Source organism: Drosophila suzukii, chromosome 2R, assembly GCF_043229965.1.
Source record: "Drosophila suzukii chromosome 2R, CBGP_Dsuzu_IsoJpt1.0, whole genome shotgun sequence".
NCBI lineage: Eukaryota > Metazoa > Arthropoda > Insecta > Diptera > Drosophilidae > Drosophila > Drosophila suzukii.
In genome coordinates, this window is record NC_092081.1 from 8,560,984 (window position 1) to 8,588,980 (window position 27,997).

General features: G+C 44.8%; 5 protein-coding genes across 8 annotated transcripts; 3 read left to right on the plus strand and 2 right to left on the minus strand.

The window, feature by feature from the left end:
- The first annotated feature begins 5 nt into the window (after positions 1–5).
- grau (grauzone) lies at positions 6–2,151 on the plus strand. The gene is made up of 5 exons (XM_017074063.4): positions 6–205; positions 291–1,051; positions 1,106–1,315; positions 1,378–1,753; positions 1,814–2,151. Exons 1-5 carry the CDS (start codon positions 83–85, stop codon positions 2,048–2,050), a joined length of 1,707 nt encoding a protein of 568 aa, XP_016929552.3. The 5' UTR covers positions 6–82; the 3' UTR covers positions 2,051–2,151.
- Positions 2,152–2,952: 801 nt separating this feature from the next.
- On the plus strand, positions 2,953–4,933 carry LOC108009382 (CDK5RAP3 protein homolog). Its single transcript, XM_017073690.4, has 4 exons — positions 2,953–3,110; positions 3,174–3,348; positions 3,405–4,247; positions 4,302–4,933. The coding sequence occupies exons 1-4, from the start codon at positions 3,003–3,005 to the stop codon at positions 4,805–4,807; spliced, it is 1,632 nt and encodes a 543-aa protein (XP_016929179.3). The 5' UTR covers positions 2,953–3,002; the 3' UTR covers positions 4,808–4,933.
- LOC108009381 (uncharacterized) lies at positions 4,866–17,560 on the minus strand. 4 transcript variants are annotated; one of them, XM_017073689.4, is made up of 7 exons: positions 16,859–17,560; positions 10,531–11,972; positions 9,659–10,466; positions 9,056–9,188; positions 8,487–8,941; positions 8,213–8,321; positions 4,866–8,148 (listed from the first exon to the last, which is right to left on the minus strand). In XM_017073689.4, exons 1-7 carry the CDS (start codon positions 16,895–16,897, stop codon positions 6,257–6,259), a joined length of 4,878 nt encoding a protein of 1,625 aa, XP_016929178.3. In that variant the 5' UTR covers positions 16,898–17,560; the 3' UTR covers positions 4,866–6,256. The 4 variants fall into 4 exon arrangements, with proteins under 4 accessions (XP_016929178.3, XP_016929177.3, XP_036668900.3 ...); XM_017073688.4 differs by having other exon boundaries at positions 4,866–8,151; XM_036813005.3 differs by lacking the exon at positions 16,859–17,560 and adding an exon at positions 16,373–16,396.
- A 212-nt stretch (positions 17,561–17,772) lies between these two features.
- On the minus strand, positions 17,773–19,758 carry Prosalpha3 (proteasome alpha3 subunit). The gene is made up of 3 exons (XM_017072423.4): positions 19,614–19,758; positions 19,299–19,504; positions 17,773–18,465 (listed from the first exon to the last, which is right to left on the minus strand). Exons 1-3 carry the CDS (start codon positions 19,614–19,616, stop codon positions 17,880–17,882), a joined length of 795 nt encoding a protein of 264 aa, XP_016927912.1. The 5' UTR covers positions 19,617–19,758; the 3' UTR covers positions 17,773–17,879.
- Positions 19,759–21,512: 1,754 nt separating this feature from the next.
- On the plus strand, positions 21,513–27,700 carry LOC108008901 (atrial natriuretic peptide receptor 1). Its single transcript, XM_017072806.4, has 11 exons — positions 21,513–21,810; positions 21,868–21,979; positions 22,942–23,107; positions 23,431–23,508; positions 23,993–24,269; positions 24,406–24,961; positions 25,027–25,142; positions 25,200–25,278; positions 25,396–26,039; positions 26,260–26,584; positions 26,637–27,700. The coding sequence occupies exons 1-11, from the start codon at positions 21,516–21,518 to the stop codon at positions 27,469–27,471; spliced, it is 3,483 nt and encodes a 1,160-aa protein (XP_016928295.3). The 5' UTR covers positions 21,513–21,515; the 3' UTR covers positions 27,472–27,700.
- Positions 27,701–27,997: the final 297 nt, after the last annotated feature.

Consider the following 27,997-nt stretch of genomic DNA (forward strand, 5'->3'; position numbering starts at 1 on the left):
ACATCCGATAGTTGCGATGGGTGTTATCGACAGAGCTATGTAAATTACTACTTTTATTATAGTTTTATCAAATAAATGCAAAATGGATATCTGCCGCCTGTGTTTGCGCGGAGTGAGCGGCGCCCAGATGTGTCTACAGATCTTCGATGCGGACTTGGCGGAGAACAAGGTGGCGGAGGTGCTGCGCCAGCATTTCTGGTTCGAGGTAGACTGCTCTGCCCCTCACCCACTTTTGTGTTTTTATGCCCGGGATGCTCTTGATTCTATTACCATCTCCCAACCACATCCAGGTGCTGCCCAACGACGAGATATCCAAGGTCATCTGCAACGTCTGCTGGACGCAGGTGTCCGAGTTCCATCAGTTCTACGTGTCCATACAGGAGGCCCAGGTGATCTATGCCACCACCTCCAAGTTCAAGCAGGATCCGGAAATGGTGAACACATCCTGGCCGGAGGAGGTACTGATGCCGGCCGACGTGCTGGCCGTGGACAACGACGTTAGCGCTCAGCTGAATGTGAATCCGCTGGACGAGCTCGATCTGAGCCAGCCCATGTCCCCGGAAGACAGCAAGGTGGGTATCAAAACCGAACGGGAATCACCAGACATGGAATTCATCTTCGAGGACGCCAACAACGATCACGACGAGGACTACGAGGAGGACGAGGATGAGGACACCGACGACTTGATTGTGACACGGAGTGGACGCAAGCGCAAGGTGGCCAAGCCGGCCAAGACGAAAAGGGGAGCGGGTGCGGTGGGCAGGAAGGGCAAGGAGAAGATCACTGCCAAGCGGGGGCCACCCAAGAGGATATTCAAGATGGAGCGTCTGCCACCGTTCTGCAAGGAGGACGAGGAGTTGATCAAGCGCTACATAGTCATGGGCTGCGAGCTGTGCATATTCCTGGCGGAGGACTTTGACGGCATCCGTGAGCACTTCAAGGAGAAGCATCCGGAGGAGCGGCCCTTCATTAAATGCTGTGGCCGCAAGCTCAACAAGCGATGTCTCATCCAGGAGCATGCGAGGAGGCACGAGAATCCCGAATACATCAAGTGGGTATTTTGATTAAAGAATTGTTCCTTACACTCAACTATCTTCTATGACAGATGCAAGGACTGCGGCAAGGTGTTTGCCAACTCGAGCGTACTGCGTGCCCACTGGCTGGTCCACCATGTGCCGGACGAGGAGTGCGATTTCCAGTGCGAGGACTGCGGCAAACGCTTCTCGCGGCGCAATCTGCTCGAGCTGCACAAGGGCTCTCATGTGCCCGTCAATGAGCGAAAGTTCATCTGTCCCCAGTGCCCCAAACACAATGCGTATGTAATCCCGGACCTCATGTCCCATGACCCATGGTAACCCCTTTCCTTCCGTTCCACAGTTTCGCCACGGAGTACCACATGCAGGTCCACATCAGCATGCAGCACCGCAAGGCGGCCAATATCTGCCATGTCTGCGGTAAGAAGATCAAGGACAAGGCCGTCTTTGAAAAGCACGTTCGCCTGCATTTTGAGGAGAGCGGGCCACGCATCAAGTGCCCGCGTCCCGACTGCGAAAGCTGGCTGAAGGACGAAGACAATCTCAAGCAGCATTTGAGGCGCCACAACGACGAGGGCAAACTATTCATTTGCTCGGAGTGCGGCAAGAGCTGCAAGAACTCCCGGGCGCTGATCGGCCACAAGCGGTACTCGCACTCGAATGTGATCTACACCTGCGAACAGTGTGGCAAAACCTTCAAGAAGGACATCAGCCTTAAGGTGGGATGGTACCATTTACCATATTCAAATGTAATTTCCTAACATCGTTTCTATTTGCAGGAGCACATGGCGCAGCATACTGGCGAGCCCCTTTACAAATGCCCTTTTTGTCCCCGCACCTTCAACTCGAACGCCAACATGCACTCTCACAAGAAGAAAATGCATCCTGTGGAGTGGGATATCTGGCGCAAGACCAAGACGGGAAGCTCCCAAAAGGTCCTGCCCAGTGCTCAAGTAGCCCAGATGTTTAGGGACGATGCCGATGCCGCAGCTATTGCCAATGACTATACAGCTTAGGCCTACGAAAGCTTAAGGAGTCGATCCGCGGAACCATTGCTTAGTTTTTGATTAATCTTTGTTTGAAAACAAAATATATATAATAGGAATTATTGAAAGTCCGCCCTTTGTTTGTCCTTTTAGTGGGTGGTCTAATTCTTCCTTTTTAAATGCTTCCCGGCGCGCTAAGTTTGTACATTTAAAATTGTTTGGCAGCCGCACATTTTAAAAATGTTTTACAAAAAATTTGTTTTCAAAAAATAATCTGAAAAAGGGCAGGGCAGAATAAAAATGTACAACTCATTGAAACAGCCAATCGATTATCAATTGAAAATCGAAAATAACAGCAATATATTTATAGACGAAATATAATACATATTATTAAATTAAAAATTGTATCCCTACTTTCTTTGAATATGAAAACCTAGTTTTCAGAGTTACATATTGTTTTACTTTGTTCAATATCAAAATAATTTAAAAAAGTAAATTGGAAGCAACTCAATCATACATTCATTACAGAAAAGGTATATACAGGAATAATGTTTCCGAAATCGTTAAGAATATGGTAGTCCACAGTAGAAGAGAATTTCTTTCCCATTCATTTTCCTATCGTTGCAATTTTGAAATCTAAGAATATGTCTTTATCACAGAGTAGAAGACAACGAGCTAGAATTTGGCATCCAATATTTTCCAATGGGATCTATAAAGATAAAATAGATAATTCCGACTTGCAATTGTGAAGAGACTCTTGGGGAAGTTTTACTCCGATACCTTTAAAGCTGAGATACTAGATACTACTACTAGTCGAGTCGGCTTTTGATGCTGATCAAGAATTTATATACTTTCTAGGATCAAAATATCTTTTATTGCTGACTGAAATTATAGAAACCTCTGCAAAGGGTATGAGAAGCAACATCATATCAAGATAAAGCAGTGTGCAAGTCTTATTTCAGCATTCTGCAGGTGATAAAACATGAAATGGTTGGAGTCCCTGCTAAATTCTTCAGCCAAGTCTGGCAACACTGTAAGAAACAACGCAACAAAACAGCCTGCGTGGACAAAAACATTGACAAAAATGAATGTAAGCTTTTTATAAACTAAATATTATTAATTCCTCGATAATGATTACTCAACCACCCGACAGGAGTCCGAGATCCCCATCGACATACACACGCTGAAGCTGCAGGACTGGCTGATCAGCCGTCGTATTGTCCCGAAGAATGTGCAGCTGGAGATTCGGGAGATCCACAAGAAGATCAGCAACGCCCTCCAGGACATGCCCTCCAATGAGCAGCTGATTAAGCTCTTGGCCAGGACAAGTAGGTATACCCAGTGGCCCAAAGGCATACCAACTTAATCGACTTTCCCCGTGCAGATATCAACTATTACCATGTCAAGGAGATCATCGAGATCCTGAAGCAGACGGAAAAGGACACGAAGAGCGTGTTCGGCACCTACGGCAGCCAGCGGATGAAGGACTGGCAGGAGATCAGCCGACTGTACGAGAAGAATGCCACCTATCTGGCCGAAACTGCTCAGATTTTCGTGCGGAACGTGAACTACGAGATTCCCGGAGTGCGCAAGCAAATGGCCAAGTTGGAGCAGCAAACGGACGAGAGCCAGAAGCGGGCCCACGATCTGAACAAGCCGGAGAGCCAGCTGCTGGCCGAGCACGCCGCTCTGCTGGAGCAACTGGGCGTCAAGGGGGACAACCTGCACGCCGAGTTCGTGGAGGTCCTGGCTGGTTTACCCGATTTATACGCCAAATCCCTGATTGACATAGCCAAGATCCAGCCGGGCATCGACCTGTACGCCGAGATCAGCGGTCACAAGCAGGCACTGCCCATCCTCAGCCACTTGGTGGAGTTCGGCAACACCACCGTGTACCAGTACATTCACAAGGAAGCACCCTTGGCCGTCGAGGAGCCGCCCATTCGGTTGAACCTCGACGAGGGCATCACCAGCAAGGATGAGAATGCCCCGCTTGAGATTGACTTCGGAGCGGACGACAATGGCGGAACCTCGTCGACTGTTTCGGCGGAGATTATCGATTACGGGGACTTTGGCAGTGGGGATCTGCCGGAAAGCGAAGGCGGCAACATCGACTGGGGCATCGAAAGTGCTCCCACCGATGCGGTGGAGATTAACTTTGACATTCCCGTCGAGGAATACGGAATCGTTGTGGAGGGCACTGGCATGGACGGAGGCACTGCCAAGGGTAGGTACGGTTTTATACTGCAAGTCTTTTTAAATTATGATTCCGTTCCCCCAGGTGATCAAGCCTACACGTTGCTGGACTCGCCCAATTATCGCGATCGGTTCCTGGACGAGATCTATGAACTGGAATCCTTCTTGCGCCTGCGTCTCTACGAACTGAAGCAGCTAGAAACTTCTAGCGACATTATGTTCTCCCTGATGGACAATATTGCCACCCACGATGCGGAGAGCATCCGGAAAATTCTCGGCGCTGTGGAGAAAATTATCCAGCAGACTTCCGATGAGCAGACGCGGCATCTCTTCCAGCTAAAGCACTCCCCGAAATATGCCAATCTGTTGGCCACCAAGCTGCAGCAGATGACCAAGGCCGTGGAGAAGTTGCGATCCACGCGAGAGGCGCTGAAGAAGCGAGCCATTGAGCTGAGGGAGCAGCGGCAGCAGCTGAATCCCGTCCTGGAGGAACTGATTGCTCAGACTCGCACTCTGCAGTCCCACATCGAGAAGGACATTTCCAAGCGATACAAGAATCGGGTGGTTAATTTGATGGGAGGTGTTAACTAATGATTATAATGTTAGGATTTTGTTTAATAAACTGTAATTTGGGCAGAACAAAGTTGGCTTTGTTAATTTTTTAAAAGAAGTTTATTTTTATTTTGCTATTTTTATTAAATATACAAATTTTATTTATATTGTGTTCTTTCTTTTTAATTGCCATTTTGCTTCTTTTTTTGTATCCAGAATACAAACCTAATTTTAGTGAAGTTTGTTGTTGGTTTCATTTTTTTTGTTGCTTTTGTTTTGTTCATAAAAGTATGCTTACACATTTAACGTTTTAAACTTTCACTTAAATTTAAAATTCTTATGTTGCTGAATTTGAATAATGTGTAAAACAAGAACAACGCTGTGATTAACTTAAATGTTTTTGGGGGCCTGTCTTGAATTTAAGGAAATTCATCGAAAAAGTATTATATAAATCGGAAGTAGAATGGGGGAGCTTCAAAAAAATCGGAAATGCTATAGAGTAGCTATACAAGGTTTGGGTGTAAAAAGCCACAAAATGTCGGGGTATACATTGGGATATGAACTAGACTTAGGCACTAATCTAACAAAAGTGTGGCTGGCGGTAATCAGCAGAAAGGCTTTATAAGTATAATCAATTCGTTAACTAAATAGAAAATAACAAGCACTATCGAAAATACAATTAATTATACGGGGAAGAGGCCTCATGATATGGTTACAACTTTGTGTGGCGCTAGGCCTGGGCTCAAAGCGTCGTGTACTTTTGTTTCCGGTTGTTTTGTGATGCATGACCCGACCTCAAGCTCAAATCAATCATCTACAATATGGGGGTCGTCGTCGTCGACTTCTCTCGGGGTTTACATAGATATCATTTGTATGAATATAATGTTGGATTGTTTTGATTATACATCAACGCACGTATTTGTGTAGTGTTGCATTTATAACTCGTATGGTAAATGTTAAATAAGCATAAAATTTGTTCGAAAGTTGCTTGTGGTCTGCCATTATTGTAGTTGCTTACTCTAATATATATGTTTCATATAATTTATATATATTTATTATTTATAGGTTTTAATTTAATTCTTGCTCTTGCTTTGCTTAGGTGCTACTATGTATATGTCTGAATTTATTTATGTATACATGCTTCTGTTTATTTGATGTATTTTGTAAATGATTACTTTTTATACACGTATCATAGCGCCGGTCGGATTAGAAATTCTGAGCTCTTTCCGCTCTAATCTTTATGTTATTGCTCTTAATTTCAAAAAAAATATGTGGATTGCCCTATCTACAACTCCCCGCTGTCCACACATCCACCCTCCCCCCTAGACTTACAATCTAAGCGAACTTGTTCCGTATTCCTTTTCCTGTTTTCTTTTTGTTTCTTCAATGAAAAACATCGCCTCTCTTGGCTGGCTCTGTCCACCAGCGATGGTGGTGATGGTGATTCGGCTGCTGAGCTTGTTGTTGCTGCTGATGGTGCTTCGACTGTCAATCGTTCTTCACTGGGTAGTAGATTAGATCCGGTTGTTGGCCATGCGGCGGCATTTGCTGCATCATTCCACCCATCATGGGCGGCAGCACGCCCTTCGTATCGTCTCCCAGCATGGGATAGCCCACGCCCACTCCCACACCTACGCCCACGCCGACTCCAACTCCCGTGCGGTCGTAGACATTGCTGTGCGGCGCTGGCGGGGGCAACAGATGCGGATGCAATGGCTGCTGCTGCTGCGCCTGCAGGCCATGCGGATGTGGGTGGTAGGGCTGAAAGCTGTTCTGCTTCTGCTGCTCGCTGACCAGTTGCTCGCTCAAGTGCTGCTCGTAGGCTCCCCCGTAAACGCCGCCTCCGCTGCGCATCAAAGCGCTCGCATAGCCTCCGGCACCGTGATGTTGCTGCTGCGCCGCCTGCTGTTGCTGCTGCTGCTGCTGGGATGATGGCGTTTGTTGCTGCTGCATCAGGTCGAAATTGTACTCCATTGGCGCGGGATTTGTGTCAATGAGATTCGTGAGTATGCTGCCGATATTGTTGTAGTTGTGTGGATCACTTGAATTCGCCTGTCCTTGGGCCTGTTGCTGCTGCTGTTGTTGCTGCGCCGCTTGTTGTTGCTGTTGTGGTTGCTGCTGTGCAGATTGGGGGAACGCGGGCGCCGGCCACATGTGCTGAAAGCCCATCAGATCACCAGCGAGGGTTGGATCCGGTTGCTGCGGTTGTGGGTGTTGTTGCTGCTGCTGCTGGGGCTTGCTGACTGCTTGTTGCTGCTGCTGTTGTTGTGGTGAAGGCGGCACATTCATTGGAAGCCCTAGGAACTCGGCCGATTCCACAATATAGAATTTGTTATCTTTGAGCTCAACCTGCTGGTTGCTGGGAGGATTGCCAAAGTTCATGTTGCCCCAGGAATCGGTGGCCTGTTGCTGCAAGAATTGTTGTTGTTGCTGCTGCTGCTGTTGTTGTTGTACTGAAGCAGGTTGAGGCGACTGCAGTCTCGCATGCTGTGGGGAATGCGATGGTTGCTGATGCTGCTGTTGCAATTGTTGGGCTGCAGGATGATGGTGGAGCGGCGAGCGCTGGTTGTGGCGATGTTGCTGCTGCATCATCAACTGGTGCTGATGGTGCATCGGCGGCATGTGGTGCGGGGAGCTGAAGTGCTGCTGCGGCTGCTGTTGTTGCAGTTGCGGAGTGTGCGGAGGATGTGGACTCTGGGGCGTGTGACTCCTCATGTGCTGCTGCTGCTGGGCGAGATGATGTTGTTGCTGCTGCTGCTGCTGCTGGGGCTGTTGCTGTTGTTGCTGCTGCTGCTGTTGTTGTTGCTGATACTGGCTAATCAGTTGATGCTGCTGATAGGCGCCAGCTGCCGGATTGGACTCAAAGTGAAATTGTCCATCCTGCCCAAAGCTATTCATGCGCTGCAAATGCAAATCTCCGGGTGCAACTCGGGACTGAGGCGGCGGCGGCGGCTGTTGCTGCTGTTGTTGTGGTGCCGGCGGCGGTGTTGGATGCTGCTGATGCAAGGCATTCTGTGGCTGCTGCTGCTGCGGTCCCGGCTGCTGTTTCTCCGCATTAAAGCTCTGATTGTACATGGAATTCTGCTGAGATTCACTCGTCGACACCGAGTGCTGCGACGTGGAGGCCGTGGAGGATTGCGAACTGTTGCTGCTGACCATGGCCGCATTAAATTGATCCTGCTGCAGGCAACCCGGCGTGGTGGAGACCGGTGGCGGCGGCGTCGGCGTGGCCGCAGAGCCCTTCTGCTGTTGTTGCTGGGAGGATGCTGCTGCTGCTGCGGCGGCGGCGGCTGCTGCCTGAGCTTTCGCCTTGCTGGTCACTGCCTTTTTACTGGCCTTAACTGGCGGTGGACCAGGCATATCCGGTAAGCTAGCCATTTCTGCTGGTAAGAAAAAAGGGTTAGATTAGATTCGGAGTTTATGAAAAGTCATTCTCAACCATACCTTCTTCGTTCGCTTTGGGAAAGCGCTGCTTTCCCTTCTTAGGAGGCGGCGGCTCATTGCCGTGCATGGTCTGCTTGTGACGCACCAGGTGCGTTTTCCACTTGAAGGTCTGCGAAGGCATTAAGGTTAATTACTAATGTCAGGTTTTCAATACCCGAAGAGCATTCCTTTAAATCATATTCCAACCGTGTTTGAATGTACTTTCGGTTGGAGTTTGATAGAAAGATCGCAGTTCTTCAACATGAATATATACAAATATATCCAAAATTCGCACCTGATCGCAATAGTTGCAGCAGTGCGGCCTCTCCTCCGAGTGCGACGGCAGGTGCCGCTGCAGCGACTTTGCCGATCCGAAGCGCTTGCCGCACAGCGTGCACTTGCACTCGGACACGTCCACGTGGGCATTGCTGTAGTGCTCCTTGAGCGCGGGATATGTGAAGTAGGACGAGCCGCACAGATCGCACACGTAGGGCCGCTTGATCTCGGTGTGCAGCTGCACGTGCCGCTCCAGGTTGGCCTTCAGCGTGAAGCGGTTATGGCAAATGTGGCACTCGAAAAAGTTGTCGCGCTTGTGCACGCGTATGATGTGCTGGTAGAGGGCGTTCTTCGACTGAAACTCCTCGCCGCATACCTCGCAAATGGCCCCGTCGGCCTTGTGGCCCGTCTCCTCAAAGTGTTGCTGCAGTTTCTTCTGCGGAAACTTCTGGCCGCACTCGCCGCAGGGAAAGGCTGCAAAGGGTTAGAGGTTAGTTCAGCGTTCAATAGGTTTCTGGGCTAAACTGATGCTGATTCCAAGGAACTCCGCCGGAGAACTTGGTGAAATTTACATTCACGGCGACTCACTTTTGATTTCCTTCTTGTTGTGCGACTCCACGTGGGCGTGGAACTGCTGCTTGCGTGAGTACGACTCCCCGCACGTCTCGCACACAAATGGGAACTCCTTCACATGCATGGTCCGGTTGTGATGGATGATTTCCTAGAAATGAAGAAGAGGGTTTTAGTAACAATACTTTATTGCTGAGTAATATATCAGACATTTCTATATTAGCTTCTAAAGTTTTTTAGCTCTTAAAAAAAAAACGATTAATAGGTGTCGAAAGACAAAGCTCTACTTTTCTGTGTCTTTTAGCCACATACCAAAACAGGTTTCTAACCTCTGATAAGGTTTAAAGTCCAGGTCTAAGATATACCAAATATAAATTTCCTTGTTAATTATGTAAATGCTGCATTACTAATTGGTATAATCCGGGGTGCACATAATATCTTTTTCAAACTAATTTGTTGCAAGATATTGATCAAGATATTGACCAAGTTATTCACCAATGATAATGATCAAAGTTGAGATTATAACAAATATATAATCTGTAAATAATTTCCTAATTTAATTTCCAAAAGGGTGAATATTTAAAAATGCCTGGTTTTTCTGCTTCTAAATCAACTAGTTACCTCCAGCGTGTTCCCGTTGCGCTGACCGCAGTCGTGGCAGTAGCCCGGATGCATCTTGTAGTGGTCCAGCAGGGATTTGCGCTTGCGATACGACTTGGGACAGAGCAGACAGTTGTAGCTGGGCTTGTCCTTTTTGCTGCCTGGCGTCTGCCCTCCACTGCCTCCACTTCCGCTGCCATGTTGCGATGGCGGCGCCTGCAGCGAAGTGCTGCTACTGCTGCCGCCATCGATTAGCTGCTGCTTGGCCGCGTCCATTTCGTCCATGTCGTGGTCCAAGTCGTCGTCATCCTCATCCGGCGACAGATCATTGTCGTCCAGTTCCAGGGATGAGTTTAGCTGCCCAGCAGGAGGATCGCCCAGATTCGACAAGGCAGCCAGCGCCGGCATTTGTCGACTGGCCATCATCGAGGCTCCGTGTTGTGGGAAATCCTCCGGTATCATCATCATCTGACGCTGCTGGTGCGGCATGCCCACATGCTGCTGCTGCTGTTGCTGCTGCTGCATCATGCCACCCATCATCGACAGCGGATTATTGCTTGAGTTGAAGTGCTTTTGCTGCTGATGCAGCTGAATCTGGTTGGCGAGGCCAGAACTGCCGCCCGGCAAGATGACATTGGCATTGCCATGAACCGCCTGCCCGGCTTTAAGATCCCTGTTCTCCATGGGTATGGACATGGGCATGGGCGCCTGCGGCGTCAGTTGCGGGCGGTGTAGACTGACATTGTTGTTGTTATTATTATTATTGTTGCTGATGCTATTGCTTGACGTAAGGCCGTTGATCACAAGATTTGCGCTGCTGCTGCTACTTCTGCAAGTGAAGAAACAAGAGGGTAATCATCTTTATGGCTAATCAACCAAGAATCTATACTCACAGGTGATGCGAATGATGACTATTGTTCTCCAGGATCACCCCGCTGATGCCATTCCCATTACCGCCGCTCCCACTCCCGCTGCTGCTACTGTTGCTGCTGTGTCCGCTGGCGCTGTTCACACTGCCCAAGGCACTGCCGGCGCCAGCTAGCATGTCATCGATCTCGGGCTCCATCTCCAGACCATCGATCAGACGACCAGCGCCTACACCCTCGTCAATGAACTCCTCGAACTTCATAATCTCTTGGGCAGCCGACGACAGCTGCGATTCCGTTTCCGACTCCAGTTCGGAGTCACCAAACGAGATGGCCGGCAGTTGCTGCTGCCGCTGAATCTCCTCCATGTGTTGCTGCTGCTGCTCCTGCAGTTGAATCTCCTCCAGGCGCTGCTCCTGCTGCCGCTGGATCTCCTCCTGATTCTGCTCTTCCTGCTGCTGCTGCTCCTGAATCTCCTCATCTTGCTGCAGCTCGTTTTGCTTCATCAGGATGACCAACTGGCGGCGTTCCCGATGACGTCGCCACTCCTCCAGTCGCTGCTCACGAATCTCCTTTAGGACCCGCGCCGAGGGCGTGGTGCCCAGCAGGCGTCCGTTCACAACGAAGTTCTCGTAGAACTGCCGGAGGAAGGGCTTGTGGTGCTGGCTGAGCGCCATCCGGAGCAGAGCCCGGAACTGGGCCTTGAAGGCCCGCTCGCTGAACTCACCGGTGCTGTGGTGATACCGCATCGTGTACTGGCTGTCCTCGTGAAAGACATAGCCCTCGCCCAGCTGGCTGTGCTCCTCTTTCCGCCGCACACTCGTCACGGTCAGGTGCATGTTGTTGGTGCGCTTCCGCTTGACCAGCTTCCCATCGCTGCTGTTGCTATTGGCCTCCTCGTCCTCGCCCAGCTGCTCCTCGTCCTCGAAGGTGGCCGCATACTTCCGCTTGACCAGCAGCGAAACGCCGGTCTGGATCAGGTCCAGTGGATCGCCGGGGCCCATGGCCAGGGCGTCCACATTGTTGCCGGCATGGAACTGCAGGGAAGACGAGTTCTGCGTGTCCGCATCGTCGAGAAAGTCCTCGTCCTCCTCCTCGAGGCACAGGAACTCCTCTTTGCAGAGGATCTTCTCGAAGTTCTGGTTCAGATCCGTCGATCCCGACTCCTCCTCGTCGTTCTCGCGCTTGATCTCCGCCTCGCAGCCGGTTCCAGGCTCCTTCTTCTCCTTCTTGGCGGTGAGCAGCAGCTGGAGCTGCTTCGTCCTCGCTAGCTCCTGCTGCTGCGCCCTTCCTCCGACTCCTCCAGCCCCTCCATTGTCGTTGGCTACAGCTACGTGACTGAACAGATTCCTGACGACTTGGTCGCAGGCCTCCGGGTACTTGCACTTAAGCGTCTGCAGCAAGAATTGAATAGCATCGCACCGCAATGCTGTGTTGAGGCTGTCCAGTAGATTTAGTGATTGATCCACCTGAAAAATAAATTGAGGTGTCATTAATAATGCTTTTATTGTTTTAAGTGGGGATTGGATATGGCTAAGAAAATATCTGAAAATTAAATGCTTAACACTAATTGTAAGTCAAGTATGCAGAAAACGAAATTCCCAATAAGTCTACAAGATTGATCTATCCATAATTGCTTTCTCAAAAGTTGGTCAAGTCGATAAACTATTAAAAAACTTTATTAACATCCATACATTACATAGGCATGGTAGATGGAAATCTAATCTGGAAACTTGGCTTTATCTTTTAGGAAAGGGTCAAATAACCAGATTAAGCATCACTTTGAAAAATATGAACTATTCCACCGGCGATAATCCCATTTTTGATCAGGGCATTAGACAATTCTACTTGTGAACTTTGGCTTCTGCATTTTTGTTTTGAAATAAAAACGTCACATACATATATATTGTACAATACATACATATTTAACAAAGATGTAACATATTAGAAAACTAAGTCATCAGATATACTTAATGGCTTCCTTATAAATACATTTTTACTCATACAACATTAGCAAACGAAATAGAATATTAAAAAAATAAATTCGGGTCCAATACAATTATTCTCAACCACAATATCCCGTCCAATCAGCCATCCGCCTGTCCTTGTTTATTCCATCTTACGAGAGGATTATAAATCCTACTTGACTTGCCCTATTTGATTATCCGTTTTTAGCCCACTGTGCCTAAATTATTGCGCTAGTGGAAAATAAATTACCAACTTCCGCTTCAAGCCGCCCATTTCCACGGAGAAAACAACAAAGTACGGAATGTGGTGGGTGGGAGAGTCTGGGTTGGGGCAGGGTTGCCACCTTAATACGGGATATTTGTTAGTCCCGCTAAAGGCCCAATTAGAATCTCCATTTGTTTCAATTAAAAGGCCAAACTCTCACAAATACACACAGACATAAACGCCGATGGAAATAACGGTCGTCAAACACAATTACTGATTATTATTTTCCAAACAATTTAATGCAATTAGAGAGGAGAGAAGGGGCGGTGGGAGGTAGATGTGAGAGAGGTGGGAGAGAGCGCGCGCGCTTCAATGAAACGTAGACAGCACGGCGACAGCGACGTCGACTGCGCTGCCGCGCAAGCGATTAGCACAAGCAAACACACACACAGCGAAACAACGGCGAGCGAAGATGGCGAAAAATAGAAAAGAAAAACAAAAACAGCAACAGCAACAGAAGCAGAGAAATTAAAACAGCGCACAATTTGTGCTACTTTTACCCATTCCACAATGTTGCTATTATGTATGTATGTATACACGGTGTGTGTGAGTTTGTGTATTTGCAGCGATTTGTAGTTGTTACAAACACAATGTGGGGCCTGCTCTCTGCCCGCTCTTCTCTCGCAACCCATCCACCCACTGTGCGAGAGGGAGAGGCAAACAATGGAGAGGAGCCGAAGGAGGATAGGTGGGTGGCGAAAGAAGGAGAAGGTGACGGAGGGGGCACTAAAAGTAAACGACGTCGCAACCCTGAAACGCTCTAAACACCTTCGAATACCCTACCTTTTCACAAATTTATGTTTAGTAAGGTTGCCAGAGTATTAAAATCAAATGAAAATTTGTATTGTTTTGTCATTAAATGTTTCATTTTTAACCTTTTGCTGATTTATATAAATAATCAGGGTTTTGTCTTTAACTAAAGACTTTTAACAGCAAATAGAAGGTTTGAACTTAAAAATTTCTATAAAATTCCGTTAGGGTTATTTTCAAAAAAAAATTAGTAACTTTATTTTGTGATTCCCTTCAAATTCTAAAAACAATATTTTTCTTTAATAGCAAGGGTATATAAACTTCGACATGCCGAACTAAACGTCCCTTTTATTATTTTTGTGTCATATCGTATATCAAAAAGTTGTTACACAAACATTTTTGACAGATTTTCCCAACTTGTTTTTGCAAGATAAAAAGTATTTACTGCAAAAATAATTACAAAACTTAAGTGTACAAGTTTTATGATTAGGAAATCCAAGAAAAAATACATTTCTTTATTTACCGACTTCAAGGAATAATGAACTACAATTAAAAAGGTTAGAGTTAGTGAAATGTAAACATTTAATTTTAATGGGCTTTGTTTTTGGCGGCTAAATCGTCTTTAAAGCGATTTTATCAGTGTATTACAGACGTTACTTTCTCTTAGTCAAACTGCTTTTAATCAATCAACTTGAAATGGAAACAAAACGGTAATTCTTGACAAAAGATTCGAATTAAGTCTGTTAAACGATTGTTACTATGTATGTTTGTGTTTATTTTTCCCCATTCCATCCGTGTGGCAACGCTGCGGGCTGTGCGTTTTATTTGTCAATAAAGTTGTTGTAAATTTAGATTGCAGATAACACAAGCTTACTACAACTACGCGTGTGTACTTGTGCATGTTAGCATTTATAAACTTTTATTATAAACTTAATTCGTGTGTCTGTGCTCAGGGGCAAGAGAGGTGGGGGAGGAGAGAGCACAAAAGAGGGAGAGAAAGAGAGCCTGAGAACGAGCGGTGCAAGAGAAAAGCAAATGCCATATTTAATTAGAATTTTTTGTGTGCTCTAATTAAATGTTAGTTGGTGTGCGAGTGTGGGTATGTGTGCTTTTATGCTAGCATCTGTGTGCTTGTGTTTATGAGAACTAAAAATACCCAATTTGTAGATATTTTTCCTGAATCGAAATGGGTTTTGTTTTTTGGGGATATCCCTTGCAGGGTGTGGGCTATTCGATAAATGAATATTCTGCCACAATTTATTCCGCTTTAGTTGCTACACAGAAATATTTAGTTCGTTTGCAATTGTTATGTACCTGTTCATTTCTCACATAAAGACCCAAAGAGCTATCTTCAAAATACTTATGTACACATGAGCACGTCCACACACACTAGCATACATATATACAGTGTTCGGATGGTTGAACCGTTAGACAGGGGGAGGTGGGTGGTTGGGGGAATGACGTTGGCTGCATTTTTAGCAAAATTTATGTTATACATTTAGTGCTTGCCATCTCCCTCGCACCCACACACATCCCAAAGCTCTTAAAGTGGAACTCACACACTCGTGCATCCAAATAGTTGTACTAATCAAATAAAAATAGCATTTACATCGCCCTCTCTCTTCGTTTTGTTTTTTCAGAGTTTTATTAATGAAATTGGCACAGCAAAACACACTGCAATCAATTCGAATCCAAGTGGAAGGGATGGGAAAACAAAAAGACACTCTATCTCTATCAATGTCGTAAACTCAATTAAGAGCGATAAAAACTTTAATTGTATTACTGCAAAACGAAATTAATTAAAAAGCACAAAGAGTGTTTTCAGTTCAAGCGGAATTTGTGTTTTAAATTACCTTAGAGCATTCACTGAAATGTGTAGTTTGAACTATTTTCCGCGTTTAAGTGCATTTAGATTGGTAACATTAAATCCTATTGACCACTTTCTTCTTTCCCAACTACAGTTAAAAACTTGCTCCACTGTGCAGTGCTGTTTACTATTCTTCTTCTTCCACTTGTGCTTTGCTTCGTACATTCGTACTCGATTCGCCATCTCGCTCGCGCCTGCATGTGAAATGCCTCGAATTTATATGCATGCAAGAGGAAAAGAGAACTCCCCATTCACTCCCCTCCCTCCACCACCCCCGCCCCCATCCTTTCCACTTCGCCCCACAAACAACAACACACACACACATAGAAAGCGGGAGGGAGAGCGAGAAATACAATCAAACTTTTGGATTTTATAGTATTTGTAGTATTAGTATTTATGTAAATGTGCTTTGCTTGTGTGGCCAAAGTAAATGTAAATGTTGTTATAAACTAATAAAAATAAAAATAAATATTTTCTCGAAAATAACGAAGGAAAACAAAACAAAAGTGAATAATAGCAGTGATGAAATGGGTCGAAAAGTGGGGAGTAGCGAAGCAGAAGGTGGGCAGAGGGAGAGGTAAAAAAGAGAGGCGGGGAGACGGGGACTACAATTCATTTTAGAGGCAAATAGAAAAAAACAAAAATAACATTATGTGGCACTCAACGAAAGGGGGAAAGAAAGGGGGAGAAAGAGAGGAGGAGAAGCAGGAGGTAAATGGAAATGGGAGTGGTATGGGTTTGCCTTTGAATAGGGATAGTGGGAGTGGGCGGGGGGCGGAGGAGGGGGCGGGATGGAGCAAAAGACTCGGCGGAAGTTCACACAGACACAGTCCGCGCGCGCGTGTGTGTGTGTTATTGTGGGTGGGTGGAAATTGTGCAAGAAGCGATTGTGGGGGCTCTAAATCAACGGAGCTTTTAAAATAATAAAGCAAACAGAAATAGAGGGAATTTTTGAGAACCACCCTTCTTGTTCTACCAGCTACACTCGCCGAAAATGTAGCCCACCAAATTCCGTTTTACCAAATTCATTTCTATATATGTAGGCCGCAAATTCCCGCTCAAACTCATTAGCTGCGTCTCTTTGTTTACTTCAGGTGCTTCGCACTTCCAATTGGAGAGCAGAGCGCGATTTGAATGGCCAGAGCCAGAGGCAAAAGCAAAACTAAATTCGGATTAATTTTAATCGCAACGACCTTTTCACATTACAGCAACAATAATCACAACAACACAACAACAATAAATACGGCCCAGTGCACACTGTACTTCATTTGTTATCTGTCCTCCACCTCCTCCTCTTCTATCGCGCTCTCCTCTCGCTGCCGCTCTCTTCCTTTCCTACGCATTACACGTTGTTTTGCTGCTCTCTCAATTAGACAGTCGCAGTCACACGGAATGTAGACTGCACGCACACACCTACAGCAGCTGGCGTGTGTGTACTTTATATTGGAATGAAACGGGGAATGGAATGGGAGGGGGAGGGTCTAATGGTAAACATTATTTAATTACCAGTAATTTAAAATCCAACTGTGTAGTTTTGTTATCCATTTTGTTGTTGGCTTCTGCATTTGGCTGAATTTTATTTATACGTTTCACTCTCTCACACACACATTAACACACACACTCGCGCACAGAATCTCACTCGCTCACACACACACACACGTGTGCGGGTTTTTTTTTTATTATTTCAATTTTTCTTTTAGCCCCTGCTTCGCGTTTCTTCTTGCTTCTTTGCTGTGGCTCAGCTCTTTTTTTGTGTTATTCCATTCTCCTCTCCTTTGCTTTTGACTTTTCGTACGTCGCTCTCGCTGTATTGACACAACATTGAGAAATTCCCATTGGTTTCTTTTTCTGCCCCTTTTTTTCACATTTTTACGCTTAATGGGGGGAATTTGCAGATTTTGTTATTGCATAAATGCGAGAGAGCACACACGGGGAATGTTTAACAACCGTGCGCCTATTTAGCTTGCAACTTTCTGTGGCACACACACACACGCGCGCTCATTGCCCGTTTGCTGCGTATGAAAAACTGTTTTCCAATCCGTTTTCGCCACGCGTTCTGCGCGCACTCTCTAATTACGCGGAAAGCCCTTCGTAGAAACCGATTAACCGTTAGTTTAGCAAGTATAATTGAGTTTTTTTTAACAGCAACAGCAAATAAAAAGCGACGGAATTTTTCTTAAAATGTTTTGTACGGTATTTTTTTAGTGACTGCCCGAATGTGGTAATTTTTAGCCGATCTTCGGGGCGAATGGCATGCGCTCGGTTATCGATAAATCGATTTATTTATTTTAGCCTTTATTTTTAAATGTACGCGGGCTTTATAAATGGTTAACGTCCTCGCTATCTTTCGGTAAAAAGGTTTGAGTCCTAACTATACCTTTCGAAAATTGGAGAAATATATTACAGACTCCAACCGATGGTTTGTGTACATTCTGTGTTCTTTTTTTGAAATTTTATTTCACTCGCTCCGAACTTCGATTACAAAAATCAGGATATACCCTTAATCAATAATTATGCATCCTTGGGATTACTTGGCCGGCTGCTTCGCTTGCTTCTCTTTCTTGGCAGCCTCCGCCTCCGCCTGCACCTTGTTGTACTTCTCGATCAGCTTCTCAACATCGGGCTTCTCCAGGACGCTGTACACGGTCTTATTGTCCACGCGCTGCAACGTGGCCATCTCGACCTTCTCGGGGGTCAGCTTGGTGGTGTCCAGGGTCATGCTGAGCACCTTGACGGCCAGGTCCTTGGCATCCTCCAGCGTCAGCTTCACGTTCTCCTTGTCGGCCAGTTCCTGTTTCAGCATAGAGATCGCCGCCCCGAAGTTGTTGCCAATGCAGGTGGCCTTCCAGCCGCCGTAGTTGCCGCTGGGATCCGACTGGTACAGCTGGTAGCCGTACTTGTTGTCCCATCCCATGTAGAGCAGCGAGACGCCGAAGGGCCGCTTTCCGCCGTACTGGGTGTACGCCTGTTTGATGTCACAAAGGTGCGAGACCAGCTGCTCGCAGGGAATCACCTCGCCGTAACTGAACTGGTAGCGCTGGGCGATCAGGCGCAGCTCGGCGGTCAGCACATTGGCATCGGAAGTGATGCCGGCCACGGAGCAGACCATGTTACTGTGGAAGAAAAGAGAGATTCCATTAGTGGGGAACTTAGTCAATGTGTTGCAAGGGCATATCTAGAATTCGAAGTAGTTATTCAGCCAGTAATATAAATGATACGTGTTTGGGTTCAAAGGTGCACAAATTGATAAGCCCTAACATTCAATGGAATTAGGAGTTAAATATAAAATTTGAAATGAGAAGTGCTCTAGGAGTCCGCCAATCTCTTGGCTTGTTTTGTGGTTTAAAGTACTAAATATCTACAAAGTACAGAAATTGTGTCTATACCCAGTTTAAATAGATTTAAAATTCAGTTAGGAAAACCAATATCTGCGCTCGAATATCAAAAGGACCCTTAGAAGCTTGTGGGAAAATAAAGGATGCAGCTCGTCTGCTAGTTTTGTATATGGGATTCTAGTTTATGAAGGCATTTGGTTTTGTCAAGGAATAAAATCCATTTAGGTAATATTATTTACCTTCTGTTCGTAAGGGAAAATTTTGAAAAAGTAAAAACAATTTATAGTTTTTATAATATATGTTAGAGGTTAATACAAATAAGATTCGAAGTCCTGCATGTTTGACGGCACATATGCGTGTATAAATCTAATTAATGGACCCCCGTTTTTTATGCTAAGTCATATTTTAATCAAGTGTCATATGTTTTCGAGCATAAAGTAGGAAATAAATATTATTATTTCATAAAACCTAATTAAAACTTATAGTCCCGACTTTAAGTTGCTAAAGAAACCTTTTCGTACTAATACTTAGGTTCTCTCTGGGCCTCGTAACCTCCTTGTTCTCACATTGCCTTTAGGATACTGAACCCAGAAGTCCCAATCCCAACTCACTCATTCAGGCGGTAGATCTTCTCCGAGGGAATGGCGCTGTCGAGCAGTTTGTTTGTGCTGCGGCACTCGGCGGCCAGGAGGATGCCGTCCTCGGCCAGGATGCCCAGGCAGGTGCCGGCGTGCGAGATGGCCTCCATGGCGTACTCCACCTGGTACAAACGGCCCTCCGGCGAGAAGATCGTGGTGCGGGAATCATAGCGGCGCGCCTGTGAAAGTAACCGGAATGTGGTTAATAGCAGGTTTATTAGCCATCCATGGCTATGGGGCTTGTGGTCTTTTTCGGCCCAACACCGTTGGGCCGGCCAACCTACTTACCATTGCTAAGGAATATATTAATTTACAAGTTTATTTTGCAAAACGAACAGAACTGTTTGTCATCCAGTGTGGTGTTGCCAGATTGCCAGACAGATGCCAAAGCGGTACCAGGGGTGCACAGCACAAAATCTTGGAAGGCGTTAGGGTATATATAAAACTGTTGGTATTTTTTATTAGTTCCCTCCATTACCAGGGCAGAACATTTAAATGAATATACAAATTTGATTGCCAAATTTTAGCATGATTCCACTGCAACTTTTTGTTTTAAATTTAGTTGCAATTTAAAAAGATACTGGTTTTCTTTATATCTGTAATTAAAAAAAAGGCATTTAAATATCCAGACTCATGTGTTCTGTTTAAAGGATATGCCAACTGAATGGCTCCAGGGAATAGACTTTCCTGTGTTCAACAAGACGCATTTTTTACATTATGTAATTCATGGTCAAAAGTACAATAATTCAATGCAATGCAACTATAATTAATTTTATGTTAATATTAAATTCATTCAAATTCAGATCAAGTGTTTCAGACATAGTTGCGACGTTTGTTGTCTCTTTTAAAAAATTGGCGCTGATCGTATTTTCAATAAATTATTTTTAAAAATGTACATTTTCATAATTATTTAGAGTTTTTCAAGAAGCTAAATAGACAGCTTAAGTCAATGAATCTTCTACGATGAGCAGATGGGCAGTTCTTGAAGTGCTCCCACTCTTGGGGAACATTAGGGATGCTAATATCCCCACGGAGCGACACTTAGCTAGAGGTTAGTGAGTAAATAAATTGTAGAATAATAAAATATACATTAAATTAAAGAACATTATTATAAAAGGTTGTATACTTCAAAAGTTCAAGAGCATCTTTTGTAACCCTTATTAAGGATTCCCCTACCGGGTATGTAACTTTATTGGCCATTTATTTTACATTTAAAACTGCTATTTGGTTTTTGATTTGGGTTCACTGAATACCGGGTGAAATAAGCCGAAGACATCTTAAAACAGTCTACACGAGTGCCACCAAAGAGACACATTAATTGCTGCCAGCACGCGACGGCGTTTCCAAACGATTGCCATTCAAATTTGGCCAAGGAGCAACAAGTGAGGCCAAAAGGACCTGCCCGCCTAACCTAGAGATTCACTTTCCGTTGAGACGAAGCCAGTTGGCCACGGATTTGCTGGCATCCCATTGGCCGGTAAGGATTCGGCTGGCAGGACGACCCATGCCGAGCTGAGGTCCTGCAGGATATAAAAGGACCAACAGTTGAGGCCGCTGGCTCATTCGATTAACGCGCTTCGGGCCAGCTTTCCCCTCTTATTCTTCGGTGAAACAATTGGATACGGTGAAGTGAAGTTTGTTTATTTAAGTGTCTCTAAAAAGTGTCCTTTAACAACATTAAACATTTGGATTACTTTAAGGACTTTAAATTTAAAGATGTGCCGAAAGCATTGTAAAAGAGTTAAACATTTTTGAGCTTTAAGTGGATAATAACTCGCGCCTCATTACCCTTTATTGCAATTTGAATTAATTTCAAATTTACATGTGACCCTTGAAAACCAAGTACTGTTGGGTAGATTGAAGAACTAGGCAGTTTTTTGGGTAAAAGTGAAAACATAAAATTAAATCACTGAATAAAGTTCCTTTGCTGTGATTAATATTCATACTGAATGGGTTTTTGAGTAATTTTATGCCGTAATCGTGTTTTTAGTGAGTTACATCTTTACAGCGGAATAAAAAAGTCTAGACAAAAATAAGTACTTCAAAATAGATAGTTGAAACGAGTTTTAAAGAATTCTAACTAGAATTTTATCGTAAGAGTTTGATACATCTTGAAAAATAAAACAATTACAAATATGTTGTACAGATTATGAATGGATATTTCTGATTACATAGTTAGAACTCCTCGAAATGCACCTGCTTCGGATCAGCATCCACGTTTCCTTCCTGATGTTGGCCGGTTCCTTTAGTGTCCATCCCAATCCCAGGCGCAATGAGATCATCTGGGACGACTTGAATAAGGATCTTAGTCTGGATTCCACCACATCGATGGTGTGGTTCAATGGCAGTGATGCGAGTTTAGAGCCCAAAATGTTCGAGAGGAGCAGGGAGGCCAAATCCCACCAACTTTCTAGGTACACTGAAGTGGGTGAAATGGGCCAGATGCGTGTGTACAACGTTGGCGTACTAATGGCTTCTCATTTGGGTAAGTGGTTGGTTAGTTGGTTTAAGATTTGATGATGAGTCGGGCGTTGGTTACCAGATTCCCCATTCGATCTGGAGCGCTGTGGACCGGCCGTGGATTTGGCCTTGGACGAGATCAACAAAGTTTTCCTGAAGCCCCACAATATCACACTCTTGAAAAAGAAGGGAAGGTTAGTACAAGAACTTTTCGTGAGTTATTAATAGAGGGTATTTTAAGAAAACTAAAAAAATAGTTTATAAATGACCCCCTTCTGTACATTCATGAATGTACAACGTATGTATTTTATAGCAAATTCTAGAACTCTAGCTAAACCAACTCCTTTAAAATTCAATCACAAGAAAGTTTCCACGTTTTTTTTCCCGAATTTCGGTGGGGTGCACCTTCTGTTAAAGTACACAACTTACCACTAACAGGCGTAACTTCAATATATACCTGCATTGGAGGATATTGTTCTCCAAGGAAAGCTTTAAATTCTCAAAATCCTTTGGATCAGGAAAAGTAAAGGCTTTTTCTGGAGAACAACACCCTTAAACGGGAGGTATAGAGCGTGAAAAATTCTTTGCTCTTTTTTGATATTACAGCACGAGGTTTGATATTTAACTAACTTTCTTTGAATGTTCTAGCAAGTCATGACCATCTTGATGGGGATGCAAAATTTCCAAGGAAAATTGGTCATATTCTTTGCGATACTTTTCAACATTGTTTTTCCAAAAATTATGAGATTACCTTGACAAGGGGCGTTGTTCCGATAGCATATTATTTATTGAGCAGAAATTGAGTAATACATTTAGAAATTATTTTAAGTAGAAGTATCTGCACCAATTTGTGGTTTTAAAATGTTTTTATTGACAAAGAGTACGAAACCTTGTAATTATTTTGCAACACTAAGTACATACATATATCAAAAACCCCAAGCTTTGAAAGTACTAACCTAACACTAATACCACAAATATTTGTAGTATTACTAATAAACAGATTATAATAAAAGCGTGCGTAGAAATAATATAGTTTCTGTGTATTGTTTTATATTAATTTTATAAATTTCAATAGGAATCACTGCATCCGAATATAGATCCAAAGGTTTAATGGCTTATCACTATTTTTTATCCTCCACCCTCCTTTTATTTTTAGTTACCCATCATGCTCGGGTGCTCGGGCCCCAGGACTTGCGGCAGATATGCATTTCCAGGACGACGTAATCGCGTTTATTGGACCAGCCTGCGCCTTTGCCCTTGAACCGGTTGCACGTTTGGCCGCCTATTGGAACACGCCCATCATCACCGGCATGGGAGATCAGGTAAGGATTCAGGGGCAGGATGCGGACTCAGATGCCGACTCCCAAGTCGCGTGTCAAGCGTCGCAGCACGCTGTTTTCAATTATGTGGCCTCCAACCCCATGGAATACGGAACCCCAAGCTCCTGTTTAATCCACATCCTCATCCTCTTGCTCCACACGGCCAAGCACAGCCAGAAGCAATCACATTTAGCCACCTTAATTGTGTCGTGGTCGTACTCTTGACATTGGCAATTAAATGGTTTTCGGCTTGCTCTTTAATTTGCATTTAAGTTTGCCCGTATTATTGACAAATGGCGTTTTCCCCTCTGCCCACCTGCTGCCAGCCGCCTTCTTCGGAGGGTGAGCTCACGGTGACTTCCGGGATCCTGGGAAGGATACACAAGTGGAAGAACGAGAACACGGTAAGTCCTGCGCAGAAATAGTTTAATGGCTTAAGTTCCAGCTTTATATGTACATGTCTTTTTGATAGTGACAGACAAATAACTTTAATTTAAAGTTCTATAAAAGTATACTTACAATTAAATCAAACAAAAAGACCCTTTAGGACATATTATAATACGACATTTTTAACCAAGAACGATTGGCCATATCTTAAAAAAATACAAATTGTTCAAATATTTAGACAATTTTTTATTGAGAATTTGAGCCCCTCCTTTAGAGACTCCAAAAGACACATGAAAAGGTTTATCATTTATTTTAAAAGTACATTTCTTCTGTTGGTGTATTCTAATATAATTTCAATGAACTTAGAAAACTAAAAACAAATTAAGAACGAGAATTATACAATCGATTTTTGTTTGTAATACACATCTTAATGCCTGGCTTAAACCATTCCTGGCTTGAGCAACGGGCTACTAGCCCTCTCGATACTCCTATTCCTTGCAGGGCATGTTCAAGGACAAGTCCAAGTACCCAACTCTGACCAGGATGTCCTACTGCCAGTGCCGGCTCATCCTTGTCTTCGCCAGTGTTATTAGGCAGTTCAACTGGAAACACGTAGCCTTGCTGGTGGACAGATCTGAGCTCTTCTCGTGGACAGTGGGCAAGAACCTGGAGTACGGACTGCGGCAGGAAGGACTTTTGCAATTTGTAAAGGAGCTCAACGGAAACGAAGAGGAGAGCTACGAGAACTATCTCAAGGATGCCAGCATGTATGCAAGAGGTGAGTAGTGATCCTTCGGAGCTTATGGAAAACGAAATCTGCAAAAGTGGCGATTAGTTGAATACAGGATTTTTACAATGCTTACTCATTATAATTAATAATATAATATTTTCCCTTTGTTTTCCCTTCTCGCCAGTTGTCATCCTCTCAGTTCGCGGAGTTTTGGTGCGCAAATTCATGCTGGCGGCCCATAGTCTGGGCATGACCAATGGGGAATGGGTCTTCCTGGACGTAGAGATCTTCCAGAGCGAGTATTGGGGCGACAAGGGCTGGGAGATGAAGGATGAGCACGACGCGAAGGCTCGCAAGGCGTATGAGGCCCTTTTGAGAGTCAGTCTTCTGCAGCCCACAAGTCCCAAGTTTCAGGACTTTGCCGACAGTGTGCGGGAGAATGCGCTCTACGATTACAACTATACGTTTGGTGAAGGAGAGGAGGTGAACTTCTTCATTGGAGCATTTTACGACGGGGTTTATCTGCTTGGAATGGCCTTGAACGAGACCCTCACCGAGGGTGGTGATATCCGGGATGGGGTTAATATCACTCGGCGGATGTGGAACCGGACTTTTGAGGGCATCACGGGTCATGTGCGAATCGATGATAATGGCGATCGCGATGCGGATTACTCCATTCTGGATCTGGATCCCATTAACGGAAAGTTTTCGGTGGTGGCCCACTACTCTGGTGTTCACAAGTGAGAATATTAATTCAATAAGTTCAAAATATCTTATATCCAAAATTATCTAACTCTTTTTATAGAGTTTATTCAGCTGTTCATGGCAAGAAGATACATTGGCCAGGTGGACGCGAGGAGCCACCACCGGATATTCCTCCCTGTGGTTTCCTGGGAAATTCAACAGATTGCATTGGAAACTGTAGGACATATATAAAATCGTATATTATAAATACATATTATAACTTGATAATTACAGTTTCAACTATAATGTACTCCATATTTGGTTTGGCCATCTTCTTGGGACTTGTCTTTCTGGTTATTTGCCTTCTTCAAAAGTAAGTTTCTAAAAGATTTTAGAATTTTTGTTTAATCCCATACTTCTACTATAATGGAACCGTCTTTTACTTTAGTTTTAAAATGATTTTAACTTAGAAATTTGTTCTTGTTTTCAGGCAAATGAAACTCAGCAAGGAGTTGAACAATATGTCCTGGCGTGTGCGGCCTGATGACGTCCTGATCGAGATGGGAGGCATGTTTGGGTCCAAGGGCGGATTGCAGCGCCTGGATGTGGAGAACATATCGTTGCAGCAGTTTGGAATCCACTCGGGCAGGGCTTCCGTTGCCAGCTTCACCTCGCTTCCACCTCAGGTGTACACTACCATCGGTCAGTTCAAGGGGGAGCGGGTTGCCATCAAGAAGGTGAACGTCAAAAAGGTGGACCTGACCCCGCAGCTTCTCTGGGAGATCAAGCAGGCCAGGGATGTGAGCCATGAGAATACAGTGCGATTTGTGGGTGCCTGCATTGACCTACCACGACCCACTGTGCTTATCCTCACTGAATATTGCTCTCGAGGCAGTTTAAAGGATGTGCTGGAGAACGAGGCCATCGAGCTGGACTGGAACTTCCGTATGTCCCTGATCCACGACATCGTCAAGGGCATGAACTATCTGCACAACAGCGATGTGGCAGCTCACGGAAAGCTGAGGTCCTGCAACTGCCTTATCGATGGACGATTTGTGCTCAAGATATCCGATTTTGGTCTGAGAACACTGACCACGCCCTCTGATTTTGTCCGGGATCAAAACTATTATCTGAGTAAGTGCGTCTATTTTGGTTTCTTAAGAATTTTTTTACTAGAGTTTTCAGGTCACTTCTGAAGTTGTCTACAAAAATTGAAATATTTTCAATTATGAAATCAGTTGGATAACACTCAAAAAGAGTGAAGATGTATTGAAACGACAATATTTTTAAAAGGCCCAATTAAATGATTTTATCATTTAATAAATCTTTGTTTTAATTATTAAAATTGTTTCAGAGCTGTTGTGGATTGCCCCGGAGCTGCTGCCACTGACCTCCATTCCGGGCTGCTGTCCAGCCACGCAGCGCGGCGACGTCTACTCCTTCGGCATAATTCTGGAGGAGATTGTCAATCGTGGTGGACCCTATCAGGAGGCGCGCCAGCAGATGGACGTCCATACGATCCTGCATAAGGTGCGGCAGTGCAACGGATTTCGGCCACTTATCCGGGAGCGGGAATGTCCTCCGGATTTGTTGGAACTCATGGAAAAATGCTGGGCGGACAACCAGGAGGAGAGGCCCACCTTCTCCACGATTCGCAGCAATATTCGCACTATAATGAAGTAAGTTTCCGTTCAAGTTAGTGAACCTCTGATTAATGCCAAACTAATGCAGGGGTTTCTGTGAGAACCTAATGGATGACTTGCTGAACCGCATGGAGCAGTATGCCAACAATCTGGAGAGTCTCGTTGAGGAGAAAACCCGACAGTTGAGCCTGGAGAAGCAGCGCACAGAGGAGCTGCTTTACCAAATCCTCCCGCGTCCAGTGGCCCAACAACTAATGGCCGGAGATCTCGTGGAACCGGAGGAGTTCAGTAGCGTGACCATATACTTCAGTGACATTGTGGGCTTTACGGAACTCTGTGCCCGCAGCAGTCCCATGGACGTGGTTAACTTCTTGAACGACCTGTACAGCACCTTCGACCGGATCATTGGATTCTACGATGTCTACAAGGTGGAGACCATTGGTGATGCTTATCTAGTGGTCTCTGGACTACCAGAACCCAATGGGGATAAGCATGCCCGCGAGATTGCTCTAATGGCCCTGGACATTCTTCAGGCCGTCAGCTCTTTTAATCTGCGCCACAAACCGGAGTACAAAATCCAGATACGTATTGGAATGCATTCGGGTTCCGTTTGCGCAGGAGTCGTGGGTAAAAAGATGCCACACTACTGTCTCTTTGGGGACACGGTCAATACGGCTTCGAGAATGGAGAGCACAGGTCAGCCCGGCAAGATTCACGTTTCCTCGGCCACCAAGGCCATCTTGGACAAGTTCGGCACCTTCCAAATGGAGCAACGCGGCGATGTCGAGCTGAAGGGCAAGGGCACCGTGACCACCTACTGGCTGAATAGCACCACCGAGGGCGAGGCTCGACCACCTACTCCACAGATCCTTACCACCGACGAGGTGCCCTTCCCACTGCTCTTCGCCGGTATGGGAAAGTAGTCCCATATTAAATTCGATCTCCTACAAATCAGTATTTATTAATGGGTGTCGCAGAAATCTCATTTAACGAAATTGTAACGAAAATTGCTTGGTTGGTGAAACAGAAAGTATTTTTCAGACGTTTTTCAAACCCTCCGTCCAGAAAATCGTCACAGATTTCTGGGACACACCTGATAAAATTTGCATCGGATAAATATTTTATAACATATGTAAGGTTAATAAAAATTTGCTTTTACTGTTTTAATGATGTTTAATATTGATTATGTGATTCGTATATTAGAACTCACTTAAACTTGTTTTGAAGTATATAAATTTCTTATTATATTGTACAGTGATGGAGAACTTTTCGACCCCACGAAGTATATACAATCCCAGTCCATGTGTTTTCCGCAAACTTGTCTTAAAGGTATCTGCATTAATCTTTTCCAAAGTTGCCAAGTTGAATGACTATATCCTATAGATCCCATTGGAATAATTTGAAAACAAATATTAAATAATTTCAGATTCGTTGTTTTGATCATAATTT